The sequence below is a fragment of the Eumetopias jubatus genome, unplaced genomic scaffold, assembly GCF_037043125.1.
Source record: "Eumetopias jubatus isolate StellerSeaLion01/CBP00866 unplaced genomic scaffold, mEumJub1_p1.0 scaffold_1, whole genome shotgun sequence".
In the NCBI taxonomy this organism is placed as follows: domain Eukaryota; kingdom Metazoa; phylum Chordata; class Mammalia; order Carnivora; family Otariidae; genus Eumetopias; species Eumetopias jubatus.
Window position 1 is genome coordinate 58,932,121 of NW_028274807.1, and position 15,339 is coordinate 58,947,459.

At 37.1% G+C, this 15,339-nt stretch overlaps 1 protein-coding gene across 2 annotated transcripts in view; it reads right to left on the minus strand.

Moving 5' to 3' along the window:
- The window catches only part of USF3 (upstream transcription factor family member 3), a 50,345-nt gene that overhangs the window by 14,780 nt on the left and 20,226 nt on the right, over positions 1 to 15,339 (minus strand). The window contains exons 2-6 of one of the 2 annotated variants that reach the window (XM_088024534.1): positions 10,157 to 10,272; positions 8,292 to 8,356; positions 7,141 to 7,169; positions 4,981 to 5,063; positions 362 to 458 (exon numbers count right to left, since the gene is read on the minus strand). In XM_088024534.1, the coding sequence (XP_087880660.1) occupies positions 362 to 458; positions 4,981 to 5,063; positions 7,141 to 7,169; positions 8,292 to 8,338 (256 nt within the window). In that variant the 5' untranslated portion in view covers positions 8,339 to 8,356; positions 10,157 to 10,272. Of the gene's footprint in view, positions 1 to 361; positions 459 to 4,980; positions 5,064 to 7,140; positions 7,170 to 8,291; positions 8,357 to 10,147; positions 10,273 to 15,339 lie in introns of both variants that reach the window. The other variant, XM_028110586.2, reaches the window with a different exon arrangement.

Below are 15,339 nucleotides of genomic sequence, written 5' to 3' on the forward strand. Positions count from 1 at the left end.
TTTATTTTTAAGTTACACTGAGCAGGACTCTCCCCTATATCCTCTAGCTGGAAGATCAAAGTGGAATAAAAGAGATCCAGCATTATTTGTCTCATGAGTTAAGCAAACATGAAGTACACAAGAGTCCAAAATCAAAATTCTGTATGCCTGAAAGATTAGAGTTGCTCACAGAGGGGTGGGGGGGGTAGGTAAACGAAGATGAATTTATTTTGCAACACTATTCTTTCAGACCCACTGAATGCACAATCTTAATAAAGTTTCTGGTCCAAAAAGCCTTCTGTATCCTCATGTAAGTTGTCCTGTGACACAAAGACCTGAACACTGAAAAAACAATAAAAAGTAAGAATCTTAAAATCTTTACCTTGTTCATTGTTTCCTCCATTAAGCAGGAGTTCATCATTTTGCCTTTTCAATTCTGTTATATATTTAAAGGCTTGGTCCAGGATCATATTCTTGCTCTGCCAAAGAGAATTAACCATTTAAAAGTTTCACTGAAGAGTAAGAACTTGCAGAAAGAAATGTAAAGCTTTGGTTTTATCACATATATGTGACATGTATCTTTTCAAAATTAAAACAGGCGCCATATTGAAATGCTTCTACTGTTCACTTTTCATTTACTAAGTATTTATTGAGCATCTACTATGTGTCAGGCTCTGTTCTAGGCACTAGGGATATAATAAACAAAACAGACAAAATTCCTGACCTTTAGGAATATACATTATATATATATGTTTTTGTCCCCCTGTAATTCATGTTGAAACCCTGATCCCGCATATGATGGTATTTGCAGGTGGGCCTTTGGGAGGTAATTAGGTCATGAGGGTAGATCCCTCATGAATGAGATCAGTGCCCTTAGAAGAAAAGACATGAGAGAGGTGATCGCACTGTCTGTCATGTGAGGACACAACCAGGAAAAGAGCATACACCAGGAACTGACGTATGCTTAGACTTCGCAGCCTCCAGAACTGTGAGAATTAAATTTCTGTTGTTTAAACCACGTTATTTTTCTTGTAAGAGTCCAAACTAAGACACTGTACTATAATCTATTTTGCATGGGGAGGTTGGAGAGGGCCCCCCTTGTAAGACAAAGCAAAAACCAGAAGGAAGGACAAGGAAGTATGCCCCGTGGATATCTGGAGGAAGAGCATCCAGGTATTAGGATCAGCAAGGGCAAAGGCCCTCAAGCAGGGCGGTGTTCGCACATTGGAGGAACCATGGTGAGGTGAGTGGAACTAGAGTAAAGTATATAGTGGAAGAGTGGTAGGAGGAAGAGGCCAGAGAGGGCTTTCAAGGCCATGTAAAGATTTTAGACTTAAATATTATTCTTCACTCTATGAACAACTGTTAAAAATAAAACACAATAAGTGACATTCCTTTTGGCTTTAGTTCTCTACACCCTATTCCAGAGGCAACTGCCATAAAGTTACTTATATATCCTTCCAGAAATATTCTAGGCTGATACGTGGATCTATTTATCTATCTTTAAAAAAAACAAAAAACAAAAAAAAGATAGAAGGATACTATAAATAGTATGCTACATTGTTCTTATTTAAAAATATATCTTGGAGATATTTCCCCTATAGAGTTTAGATATCTATGTTATACTTTGTAAAGGCTGAATTTATTTTATTTTTGAGTCCATTACTGACAACTTTTAAGCTGTATAAGAGGCACTTGGTTTTTTTATTTTTCAGCTATTAAAAATGTTACCGTGAATGTTTAATTTCTATTCCAGTATGTATATTATTAAATATCCCCAGTACTTTATCAGATAGCTCTTTTCAGGTAGGAATCAGTGATTTAGGGCTTTGGTTCACAAAGTTACAATTCTGGGTTTCTTAGACTGAGTCCCAACAGAGACCCAATATAATCTAGGAAACATTTTACAGAGAAAAAATAAATACTGTCCTTTCTTAAAGCAAGAGTTGAGACAAAGGCAGAACCTGATAATGCCCATCTACTGCCTCTCTACTGCAGATGGGGCTGAGGACATGTAGCAATAGTGAAGAAAATCTTAATCTACTTGGCTTCTGGGAGCCAAATACTGACTTTCATTGCACATTCTAGGACACCAAGGAAGTGAAATGACTATGGTTTCCTTTCCAAGAAACTTGTAGGAATGACAGCCAAGAGCAGGAAAGTAAGATATTACTGGGCAAACACCAATATTTCCTGAGAAGCTACTGTACATTGAGATGTGGAGAAAGAAAAACAATCAGAAGACGTAACAGAAGACAAAACATAGTTCCTGCCCTTTAATTTGCCATCATGTTAAGGAAACTCAAAGTACATTAAAACGCACACACACACAAATGAAAAAACACACTTATGCAAGACTAAGTACCATCCCGTAGAAGAGAATGAAAAGAAACTGAAGTGTCAGATCTTGCCAAGGGAGGTGGTCTTGAGAAGCAAGCAAACTGATCTGGCCCTCTGAAAGCCTGGGGAGGTTCAGGACTGGGAAGCTCCAGCTACCACAAAAGGTGGGGTGAGGTATGGGGTTAAATTGAGGGGACTGGTGGAAAGACTCTTCTTAGGCAGAAATAAAAATTAACTCCCTCCCCCACACAAATACAACCTACACAGCTGGATGACTTCCCCTTCCTGCCCCAACTGCAGGAGACAAGTTTATTTTCTGTGAAATTTGAAACAGAGAATTTTGGCCTCAGGGATGGCTGGCACAGAAGTGGACAAGATGAGGCAACTCAGTGAAGACAGGAAGGTAAAGTAAAATTCTGCCTCCCAAAACCTGAGACTCTCCAGCACCCTTTCCCCAACCCAGCTCCCAGAATATGGCAACCAGCCTTATACTCCTCTTCCCAGCCTTCCCATTTGTAGCTAGGGGGCTGAAGGATTCTTGTCTGGAAAATAAAAGTTAATACTATGCCCAAAATTAAACAAGCTACCAACATTGATATTTTGAAGTGCTACAAAAACAGTAACACTAGCTTACCACCTAATCACTCAACAGTTAGGGCACCAAAAGTCAAGCCTATTCAATCGGCTTTTTAATGCCTCATTCTCAAATATGAGAACACAGCTAAGTATCACTAAACATTTAAGGAGAGTCTCCAAAATGAAAGACAAAACATCAAAACAAAGGGGAAAAAAAGAAAATCAGAAGAAACAAAACAAGAAGAAAAAGAAATTTTTAAAACCTATATAACATCCTCAGAGATGACATGATTTGTATTCATGAACCAAACATGTGATATGAAAAAGAACAAAGAGAATAAGAAAAAGACTCTCGAAAATCCATTTATCAAACCTTATGGTACCACTGCCAAAGTCTGTTATTCTCCCTGGGTAAAGAAATTTTAGGTAAAGAAATCCCTAACAAAATTTTATCAAACAGTATCTATTGAAGACAAATAACTACAATTAGATTTCTAAAATTAAAAGTATGAGAGCTGAAATTAAAAACAGAAGAGTTGGAAAAGACCAATCAATTGAGACTGAAGAAGGGCAGAAGGTTCCAGAAGTAAAGTCTCAAAGGAAAAAGAGAAAATGGAAATTATGTGGTACACTTGACTATGTAGAAACTCTAAAGAGACTGTTGAAAGTGTGGAAAGAGTTAAAGACAGGTACAGAGAGAGGTGCCTAGGTGGCTCAGTCAGTAGAGCACGGGACTCTTAATCTCAGGGTTGTGAGTTCAAGCCCCATGTTGGGTATAGAGCTTACTTAAAAATAAAAAATAAATTTAAAAAAATTTAAATAAAGAAATAACAAGATAGGTATATAAACAGTTAAGCAAGTGAAAAACGAGGTAATTACTAACCCAAAAAACACAAAAGTTACATATAGGACAAAACATAATAATAGTACTCCTTCCTACCATAAACAATATTTTCAGTCTAAAAAACAAAAAACTGAATATCAATTTAATCAAAAGTTGGGGCAGAATTACATTGGGAGGATTAGACAAGGCAAAGACAAGGGAAAAGAATAATAAGTCAATAGATAAAATCTAAAATAGAAAAATTAAGATATAGTAATATAAGCTTATTATTTCAATATATAAAGGTATACTCCAGAAGAAACAGTTGAAAATGGATGCCTTAAGTTGTTGTATTGGACTTGGGAAACAAGCAGGCCAGAGACTAATATTGTTGTTTTAAGCTTTTTAGTGCTATTTGTTATGTTTATACATTAATTTTCACATATATTAATTTAATTAAAAATTAAGCAAAAAAGGCTAACACAAATTATGAAATCCCATTATAATGAAACACTATATAACCATGAAAAAGAAAGGTGATCATATGAGGAAAGGTATCCCTAACTAAAAGTCTACCATACACTGATGAGTGAAAATGACAAGGCAGGTTATAAAACAGCACTCGATGTCTATATCTATCTATCTAATCATAAAGCAATGTCTGAAGATATGCATAACAACATTTGTTAACAGTAGCTGTAACTTAGAAGTAGCATGTCAATTTACTTTTCAAACTTTTTTATGCCTTTCATATTGTTTCCATTTTGTTTTAGTTTGTTTTGTTTTCCTCATTATCAGAGGAAACAAAAAGCTATCTTCGTGAAGGAAAACTGTCCCCTTTAATAAGCTGAGATTTATGTACCATTGGAGGTTGACAGGGCACGGAGAACAAAGCAGAGATATTTGGAAGATTCTAGGTAAGAATTTAAAGACAAAATATGATTGACAGAAAATAAAAGAAATGCCTGGTAAATGCAATAGCACATAAAAAAAAATGTAATCATGGGACTGAATAATTCAAGATCTTAAAGATCTGGAAATTATGTGGTCCATCTGATCATGTAGAATGCTCTACTGGAAGGCTGCTGTAAGGATGGGGAAAACTAAAGACAGATATATAGGAAATTAAGCAAATGAAAAACCATGAGGCAATTAACTATGTACCATAAACGACAGGAAACAAAAATAATCATGAGCAAGGAAACAACTCGAGGAATTGTCTGTTCACAAGTGACGAATGGAAACAGGAGTGGGCGTCTTACCTGCTTCAGGGCAGGGGAGCACGGGATCAGCTCTCCTATTCTGTTTATTCCGGCGTTGATTTTCTTCTTCCTATGCCTCTCCACTAGATAGGGGGGAAATCCATTTATCAAACCTTATGGTACCACTGCCAAAGTCTGTTATTCTCCCTGGGTAAAGAAATTTTAGGTAAAGAAATCCCTAACAAAATTTTATCAAACAGTATCTACTGAAGACAAAGAACTACAATTAGATTTCTAAGAATGTCGTATTTTAAGTCTAGTATTATAGGAACTGATCTAAGTAATACTCTTATTAACATTTTTAAAATGTGATCTATAATAATCAAATTCAAATTATAAACAGAAGTTGCTAACATTACATCACTGTTAAGGCCATTATTATGGTTTCAAGTAATTACTAGAGATTTTAGTGATAACTAAAATTTAAGAACCCACTAACAAGCTAAGTTACTAAACAGCTGCCTTTTCATATGGGCAAATGAGAACCTACTTAGATTACAGAACCTTAAAACACCTCTTAGGATGTCTAGAAGGCATTTTTCGAATAGAACAGCCATTAGTTATGACTTAAAATTTCTACGGAGTCTGGTCTATTCACTTTGGCCACATAGGACTTCTCCCATCTAAGAAATTGTGCAACTGACAATATCTCAATCAAATTAACTGAGAAATATTCCAGACTTACATGCTACAACTTTATTATAAAGATCATATGGAAGGGTCAAGAGGGTATAAGATGATCTAAATAATTTCAACAAGACACTGTAAGTAGAAACATTAGTCTTGGCTATTTCCTGTCAGGTTTCTGAAACCTTCCTTTCTAACAAGACTCCAGTACTTCTAACAGGATGATCTTTCAGATTGACCACAAGCAGGTCTTGTTTTGTAGAATAAAGGCTTTTTGCTTCATAGTCTGGCAGGAAAGACTTCTTTTCAATGACATCTAATTACTCTCTCAAAATAAATTACTATCAGGACACATTTATGACACCATGTAAGTTGATTCAAATAAAAATATTTAGTTCCTATGGCCAAAAAAAGATTAGATTTAATTCATTTGGCCAAAGAACACAAAGGAATAAAGTATAACTCATGTTTCTTCTGAATTCTCTAACAATAGTATTTGTTCTTATCTAAGAGTGATTTTTAAATGGGTGGAGGTGGAAAAAAAAACCCAACAACATTAAGACTCTTCACCCACAGTGATAAAGGGGAATTCAAAGGCAGGAAATTCCCATTTTGGAGAGCAGCAATATTCCACCAGTGTTCACCACCTCTTTCCATAGACAAAAATTCCCCCAGTGTCCTTTCCTTAAGGAAGGGAAGATATCGTTTATAGAGTAATAGATAATAACTTTTAAAATATTTTGTTTGAGATCTGGACTGTAGTCCCTGAAAAATAAAATGTTATAAAATGTACCAAATTGTAAAAGTACACACAATTCCTTCTAAAAATGTTTATCCAACTTTGGCCTAGAAATTTGATATATGTATTTTCTACATAATTTTCCTATAATTGAGGACTCCACAGCTTCATTTAAGCTATTCACATTTCAAGGACCTTTAAGATCTGCAGCCTGCTGCTCATCTCTTCCCTACTCCTCTAGGTAGCCAGTCCCCTCTGGAATTTCTGCAAAGACACATACTCTTTATTCCATTTGGGAGAGGTAGAGCTGGACTTCCTCAGTGAGTGAAATCACTTAAACCACTAGTTCAGGGACATATTAATCCTTAAATTATCTAAACAGACAATAAATCAGAAGATGACAAGCAAACCATCGTCATGAGACTCGAGGGGCGTTTTGTCAATTAAACAAAAAAGGAACAAAAAAGTAAGGAACAGAGGTGCCTGGGTGGCTCAGTTAAGTTGAGCATCTGCCTTCAGCTCAGGTCATTATCTTGGGGTCTTGGGATTGAGCCCCATATAGGGCTCCCTGCTCATCAGGGAGTCTGCTTCTCCCTCTGCCCCTCCCCCTCACTCATGCTCTCTCTCTCTCTCTCCAAGAAATAAAATATTTTAAAAAGTAATAAGGAACACTTCCCTAAAACATAATGAATAATGATGCTATGCTTATAACATAACTTACAATCAACTACAGTATAATTTCATTTTGAATGCAAAAAGTGCTAACAAGTAAAATTGAAATTGTTGTTTCTAACCTGCATTATGTGTCTCCCGGTTTTTCTTTCTGAAACAAAAAGTGCAGATAACAGGAACATGAAAATAATGGGAAAACATTCTTACCACTTTATATTTTGAGAACTATAAAAATAAATTTTATGAATTTATATTTGTTGTATCAGCAAGAAACCATCTGAAAAAACATTTTCTTAATATATATTATGGTATGAAAACCTAACTGCAGATACATCAGTATAAATTTAGCATCTACAATTTCTAGAAATAACTACAATTCTATTCTTCCATACCCAGAAGTCATTGGCTAGGAAGTAAATCAACCACTGAAAAAACCTTAACTATTTGAAAAATGTAATTAAAGAGCTAGCCAATTCTCAAAGTGATATGCCGAGTAGGTGACTTCTGATGTTTGCCCCGGTGCCCAGGAAGCAGTGTTGTGAACACCAGTGAGGGATACCAGCAACAGGAGAGAGGAAACTTCGAATCCCCAGGGTGAAAAGCACGGCAGCCACCAGCACCCATGCACAGACAATTGGCATTTGAGCCATCTTTTGCATTTGTGTACCTAAAAGGTAATCTCCTAAAACCACTGATTTTCCCATTTATGTACAAACATTAGCATTCTCTAATAGTTATTTGGTAAGGAAAGAGAATGGGGATTTTAATATTAATGAAAGCACCGGGCATGCAATTCTAAGCAGAAACACTGCCCAAAGTTCTAGAAATTCAGAAGGAGGCTTATACAAAGAACCAGAAGTAATAACTGTACTGATGTGCATATTGTAATGTCACAAAATTGTAATTTTACAAAATATCTATTCAAATTGACTTCAGCCTAAATCAACTTACGATCTACAAAGACTGTTAATACTGTGCACAAGTAAAAATTTCAGGAGAAAGTAAACATTTAACATAGATTTAGTATTATACAATTTTAATTACTGATTATCATTTACTCGTTACATTATTAATAAAATAAGGAGGACAGGTAAATTTTAACTCTATACTCCTTTCTGTACATCTGTATTTATTTATCCACACATATTTCTGAAGAGTAATGGTTTTCCAACCACTGAAATGAAAGTTCCCTGAGGACTACCTATTTAGCAAAGTAGGGACTAATTCTGCTTATCTGCCCAAATTAAATTATTTTTGGACCAGGGCTACATACCTGTGCTGTTTTTTGGTAGGAGTCTCATTCTCTGTCATTTCTGGCATGATTACAGTGATAGGAACCTACAAGGCATAGAAAGACACACCAGAAAGTTTAAAGTTAGTATGTTAGAGACACTGATTAATTAATAGCAATTTGGTTTGAAAACCAAAATGCTAAAAAACAAAAGTGACATCATGTAAAAACACTGGCTTAGCTGTCGTGGATATCCTTTCCTTTAAGAAAGGTATAAGAAAACAAGACAAAAAACATTGTAACTAGCAGAGGGAGAGCATGGTGAATGTCAAATGTGAGGTACAGCCAGAAAGTGCTGGAGAAGACTAGACTAGGGCAAGATCAGTATGGGCTTGGAAATCTAGAAAGGCTTAAAGGCAGTGTGGATTTGAGCAAGACCTGGAAAGACAGGTAAAACATACTTGACTTGGGAGAGTATGTTCTTTGTTCATGGTACTGTTTGAAATGTTCTACAAAATTTAAACGAAGACAATGGTCATCCTCTCTGAACACAGAAAAAACAAAAGTGACAAGCGTACAAACATGTAATATTCCATACACAGAAGCAACCACTCACTCAACTCATTCACTCATTTGCTAGCCTTCTCCCAAACTGCTAGAAGTCGTACGTTATCACTCAAGAGTCATTAAAATCTGGAGAGGAGCATGAAAATTCTACTTATATTTAAAATATCAAGATACTAAAGAATATACATACTATAAGGAAATATATTCATATGCCAAAAAAAGCCTGAAAGCAAATACATGAAGATACTAGTCATAGTTATGTAAGGCCAGCAATATTATGCATGCTTTCTTTCCCTTCTCTGATTTTCAAAAATTTCCTAATGAAAACCTTAATGCTTTTTAAGTCTCAGGGACTGACAGCCTTTCAAAAGCAGCTATCCAGTTGGGATACCTGTTCTGGTACACTGGAGGAGGTACAAGTGCAGTTTCCCATTTTCTGAGTGTAGAATCGGAAGTCAGAAAGCCATGAGTTTAGGGGCGCCTGGGTGGTTAAGCGTCCAACTCTTGATTTTGGCTCAGGCCATGATCTCAGGATCGTGAGATGAAGCCCACATGGGCCCAGTGCTAGGCGAGGGGCCTGCTTGGGATTCTCTCTCTCCCTCTCTCTCTGCCCCTCTGCCTCCCAGTATGGTGCTCCCATGTGCTCTAAGGGGAGGGGAGGAGAGGGGAGGGGGGAAGGGGGGAAGCAAGGGAGGGAGACAGGGAAGGAAGGAAGGATGGAAGGAAGGAAGGAAGGAAGGAAGGAAGGAAGGAAGGAAGGAAGGAAGGAAGGAAGGAAAGAAGGAAGGAAGGAAGGAAGGAAAGAAGGAAGGAAGGAAGGAAAGAAGGAAGGAAAGCATGAGTTTAAAATCTGGTTCTGCCATTTCCTAGCCGTGAGGTCCTGGGCAAGCTAGATAGCCTCTTGGAATCTCAGATGTTTCATCTACAAAATGGATCATAATCAAAGCATCTAGACCACTGGGTTATTTTGAGAAAGGAATGAAAAATGCAGCAGGAACACAGCAGCACGGTGCCTAGGAGCAAAAAGAATTCAACCAATGTTAGCCATGAATAATAATGGCAGTATTTCAGGTTTGGCTCTAGCCCTGGAAAGGGGGAGGAAGGGTCCAGGGAAGTAAGCAGAAGTGAATGCTGACAAGGTAATGACAGGAAGTACTGGCCGAAGCAGCCTGCAGAGAAATGTGCACTCAAGACCCATTTCCAGCAGCTGACTCCACCTTCTCCCTAACATCGGGGATGGCACACATCAGCCTCAAAGCAACACACTCACAATGAGATAACCACATAACGACAAAGTGGGACAGGTGAGTCAATAAATAAATCCCTGTCACCTTTCTCACCCAAGGGCTTGCAAAATTTCTTCACTTTTGATGCCTGGCTTCCAACGCCTCCCGTTTCTGATCCAAATCTATCATCTTCTGCCAGAAGATGGTCTATAAGTTATGTTTTCTTCTCACTGTACAAGAGAAAAATCAATAAATGTTTATAGTTCCTAGGTTTCCATTAGCAGCATGTAAAACAATTGGCAACCTCTGGCATGTAGGCAGATTTTTAGTGGCATACAGAATGACCTTGAATTCTCCCTACCACTTGAAAGCTGATGAGTGTAGTTGCTTTAAAAAGTCACTCTCCAATGGGTTGCCCATGTCCCCAACGCCCACCCCCCCCAAAAAAATGGTAGCAAGGATTACAGCCATTGGATGGTTCCCAGGAGATTCTCTCCTTTGTCTCTGACATGCTGTTCACTGTCCCTCAAGTTCTTACTTTCCTCCACCTACTCCACCTACACCAAGATCTGCCCTCAATTCTAAAATTATCTTCCCTCAATCTCCTACTTCCCTCTCCTCTCTTGTGATAGTGACTGAGAACTTACTCAAGGGTGTCCCCCCCCCCCCCACGAGGGCAGTGACACTAGAAGACAGCTTTCAGGCCTGTGCATCGTGTATGCTCTAAAACATGTCGACTTGGGGGCTTCTTCCCAGACAAAGGAGAAGCCCAGGTAGAGCCCAGGAATCTGTTTTTTCAACAAGGTACTAGTTAAAAACTACACATTGTCCGCCCATCCCTGACCCACTGAATCAGTCTCTGATGGAGGAATTCCAATCTTTAAGGGAGGAGTCTGAAATTTAATGATGCCCCCAGGGGATTCTTATCAGGAAAATTTAGAAAGGCAAGCAGGTAACTTTAGTTGGTGGAATTTCAGGCATTTGACTGATAGCCTATTGTAGGAGAGATTATTTGGGATACAGCAAGACAGCTGAACATATAATTTCACCTATAAACCCATAAGGTCAGATTTCTCGTGTATCCATGAGTCAGCATTTGGTCATTAATGTCACAGTTCCCGTTGTTCCTCTGGAGCACTTTTGAAAGTTTGCAGATTCATATTCCAATTAAGATACTTGAAGTAAAAGTTCCAATCTTCTAAACATTTAGAATCTTAAAGGAAATGATGCTAGAGGCTTATCACATAAGTAAACCTATTCATTGCATGGGGGTGGGGGTGAGAGGCAGGGGTTTAACTGAAAGAGATATATCATCCAGTTTACCAAATGTCACTATAAATATCCATCTCAAACCACATTTTAACCAATTCAATTACATCAATGCACAATTGTTTCCATATGCCACTCCTGATATTAAAATTGCATTCCTCACATTAAAAAAGAACACCTATCAAAATAATAAACTATATAATATTGTCATAAATCCTTGTCCACTGATTCATTAACCTGCTAATAAGGAAATGTTACTTTTACAAATATACCTTTTAAAATATTTAAAGTGCCATGAATTTTTAAGGCAAATTTTCACAATGTTACATTAGTAACCTATGAATTACTATTTTTCATGGTAAGAAAGAATTATTTCTGAAATAAGTCAAATCCAATGGTTCTCAAAGTGTGGTTTTGATGGTTTTGAGATCACTGGCATCAAAATCATAACTTTAAAACTGTTTTTGACCCTCACCGTAAAACTTACATTATAGTAAAATGCACAAATCTTAAGTGTAACATTCAGTGAGTTATGACCAATGCACACACCTGTGTGACCCAACCCCTATCACGGTACAGATCATTATTATGACCAGAGAAAGTTCTCATGACCTTTTCTAATCAATATCTTCCCCTACTCCCACAGAGGCAACCAGTGTTCTCATTTTTTTCACCACTGAACTTCATAATGCATTAACTGAGAACTCTGTTGTGTCAAGCTTTCACCCAGCATAATGTTTCTGAAATTCACCCAGTAGTTTATTCCTTTTTATTGCTGAGTACACTGTATAACTGTGTGGGAGTTTATAGCTCAGGTGTTGATGAACAAACACCTGGCCTGTTCCTGTGTTCTGGCTACTATGAATAAAGCTGCTATCCATGAACATTCTTCTGTAACATTTTTCATGGATATAGTCTTTCTTTCTGTTGAGTAAATATCTAGGAGTGGAAATGCTTATTATACACCCTGCAGTTCTACTGCTAGGTAGATACTGCTAAGTATCTATCCGAGAGAAATAAACAAGTATATCCACAAACAAGACTTCTAGGAGAACATTTGTCATACTTTCTCCAGAGTAACAGTACTATTTTGCACTTCACCCAAAATGTAAGAGTTCTGGTTGCTCCATATCCTTCCAACATTGGGTTTTGTCTGCCTATTCATTTCAACCATTCTAGGGGTTATACAGTGGAATCTCATTATAGTTTAATTTTCATTTCCTGGATGACTGATAATAGAGTACTTTTTATGTACATATTAAAACCATTTGTAGATCTTATTTTGTCTGCTCATTATCTTTTTGCCAGTCTTTTAATTGGGCTGTTTATCCTTTTATTATTGACTTAATAGAAAAATCCTCATAGGGGCACCTGGGTGGCTCAGTCAGTTAAGTGTCTGCCTTCAGCTCAGGTCATGATCCCAGAGTCCTGGGATCGAGCCCCACATCAGGCTCCCTGCTTGGTAGGAGCCTGTTTCTCCCTCTCCTCCTTTGCTTGTGCTGTCTCTGTCACTGTCTCTCTCTCTCTCTCAAATAAATAAAATCTTAAAAAAAAAAAAAGAAAAATCTTCATATATTCTGACTTCTTGTATCTTCTGGATACCTGTCCTCTGTCTGAAATATATTTTGCAAATATTTTCTTCCATTATGTGATCTACCTATGCATTTTCTTAATTGTGTCTTTTGGTAAGCAAAAGCTCTTGATGACGTAAAACTTACCAATTTTTAATTTATGATGATTCCTTTTATGGCCTGTCCAAGAAACCTTTACTCATCCCCAAGATATTCTCCTACAGTTGCTTCTACAAGGTTTATGATACTGTCACATTTAGAACAATGATCCATATTATGTAAGGCAGGAGGTAGGGGTTAAAGTTCATTTTTTCTTCCATATGGATAGTTGTTCCAACATCATTTGTTGAAAAGATTTCCTCTCTTCACTGGTACCTTTGTTAAAAATCAAATGTCCATATTAATGCAGTTCCATTTCTAGGCTCTCTGTTCTTTTGCTCTCTCTTCTGAAGTATCCTTTTGTTACTAACACACAGTACTGACTAAGCATATGTTTAAAATATAGATTCCTATGCCTCACCCCAGAACTACTGAATCGGAATCTTAGGAAGGACAAGCCCAGAAATATGATGTTCTAGCAAGCTTCCTAGTTGATTTTTCTGCACCGTAAAGTTTGAGAAGTGCATTATTTTAATACTGTTCCTCTAAAACTGATACAAATCAATGAGTTTACAAACCAATGAGTCCACATGGGAAGAACAGTGAACCTGGAACTAGGAAAATGAGCTCTCATTCTAGATGTGCTACTCAAAAGCTAGGTATCATTTTATTTATCACAACTTAGGGCCCAAGTTTCTTCACATGTAAAACAAGAGGGTAGGACTAGACCCAATCATTCAGGTGTGGACTGAGTGCCCACACTGCCTAGGAATTACGGATATAAAGATGAAAAAGGCAAGTCTTCCCTCAAGAAGAACACTGTCTGTATCAAGGCTATCTAAAAGAACTTTGTGCAGAGGAAATATTCTATATCTGTGCTGTCCATATGGTCACTGTTCATCACATGTGGGTATTAAATGCTTGAAATGTGGCTAGTGAGACCATGCAATTAACTTTTAATTTTATAAATTTTAAGTAATTTAAATTAAATAGTTACGGGGCTCTTGGGTGGCTCAGTCATTAAGCGTCTGCCTTCGGCTCAGGTCATGATCCCAGGGTCCTGGGATCAAGCCCCATATCAGGCTCCCTGCTCTGCGGAAAGCCTGCTTCTCCCTCTCCCACTACCCCTGCTTGTGTTCCCTCTCTCGCTGTGTCTCTCTCTGTCAAATAAATAAATAAAATCTTTAAAAAAAAATTAAATAGTTACATGTGGCTAGTGGTTACCATATTGGGCAGCACAGGGAATTTTAAAAATTGGTTAATGAATGTCAACTTCCTACTTTTGATATTGTCCTACAGCTATATGTCACTACCAAGGGAAAGTACGTCAGTAGTACATGGATTCAGAGTACATGGTATTTTTGTAACTTTGTTTGAGTCTATAACTATTTTAAAATAAAAAGTTTTAAAAAGTGAATTAAAAAAATTGGTAAATGCTACATACATAAAAAAGTCTTGTGCACCAAGAATATACAAAATAGGGGAGGAAGGGAAGGTGCAGGAGGTGCAGAGAGAAAGAAAACTTGGACTAGACTGTGAAGGAATTTTCTGTATCTAGTAAGCTTTTATCTCAAGATCAGTTGTTGTCAGATCAGTGCTGGTCTGAAACAGTTACCCTCGTCTATAGTAAAATGAAAAAAAGTACAATGAAGTAAGGATTTTTTTTCTTTTTTATTGATCTGTAAGTTACATACAGTAAGTCATTAATTTAAGTTCACTGCTCAGTGAATTTATATATGTGAATACACCCATGTAACTACGACTAAGATGAAGATATGGAACATTATTGCAAAAGGCTCTCTCGAGGTCCCTTGCCACTTAATCCCTTGAAATTTCTTTCAAAAATATATATTCAAAGAAGAATATATATTTCCAAGGAAGACAAACAAATGACCAATAAGTACATAAAAAGGTGTTCAACATCAATCATCAGGGAAATGCAAATCAAAACCATAATGAGATCTCACCTCATACCTGTTAGAATAGCTGTTACCAAAAAGGCAAAAGGTAACAAGTGTTGGTAAAGATATGGAAAAAAGGGAATCCTTGTACACAATAGATGAGAATGCAAATTGGTACAGTCATTATGGAAAAGAGTATGGAGGTGCCTCAAAAATTAAAGACAGAAGTACCATATGATCCAACAATCCCACTTCTGGATACTTAGCCAAAGGAAATGAAAATACTATCTGTAATCCCATGTTCACTGCAGCATTATTCACAACAGCCAAGACATGGAAACAACCTAAGTGCCCATCGATGGGTGAATGGGTAAAGAAAATGTCACACACACACACACACACACACACACACGTATATATACAATGAAATATATATATTTACATATATACATATACA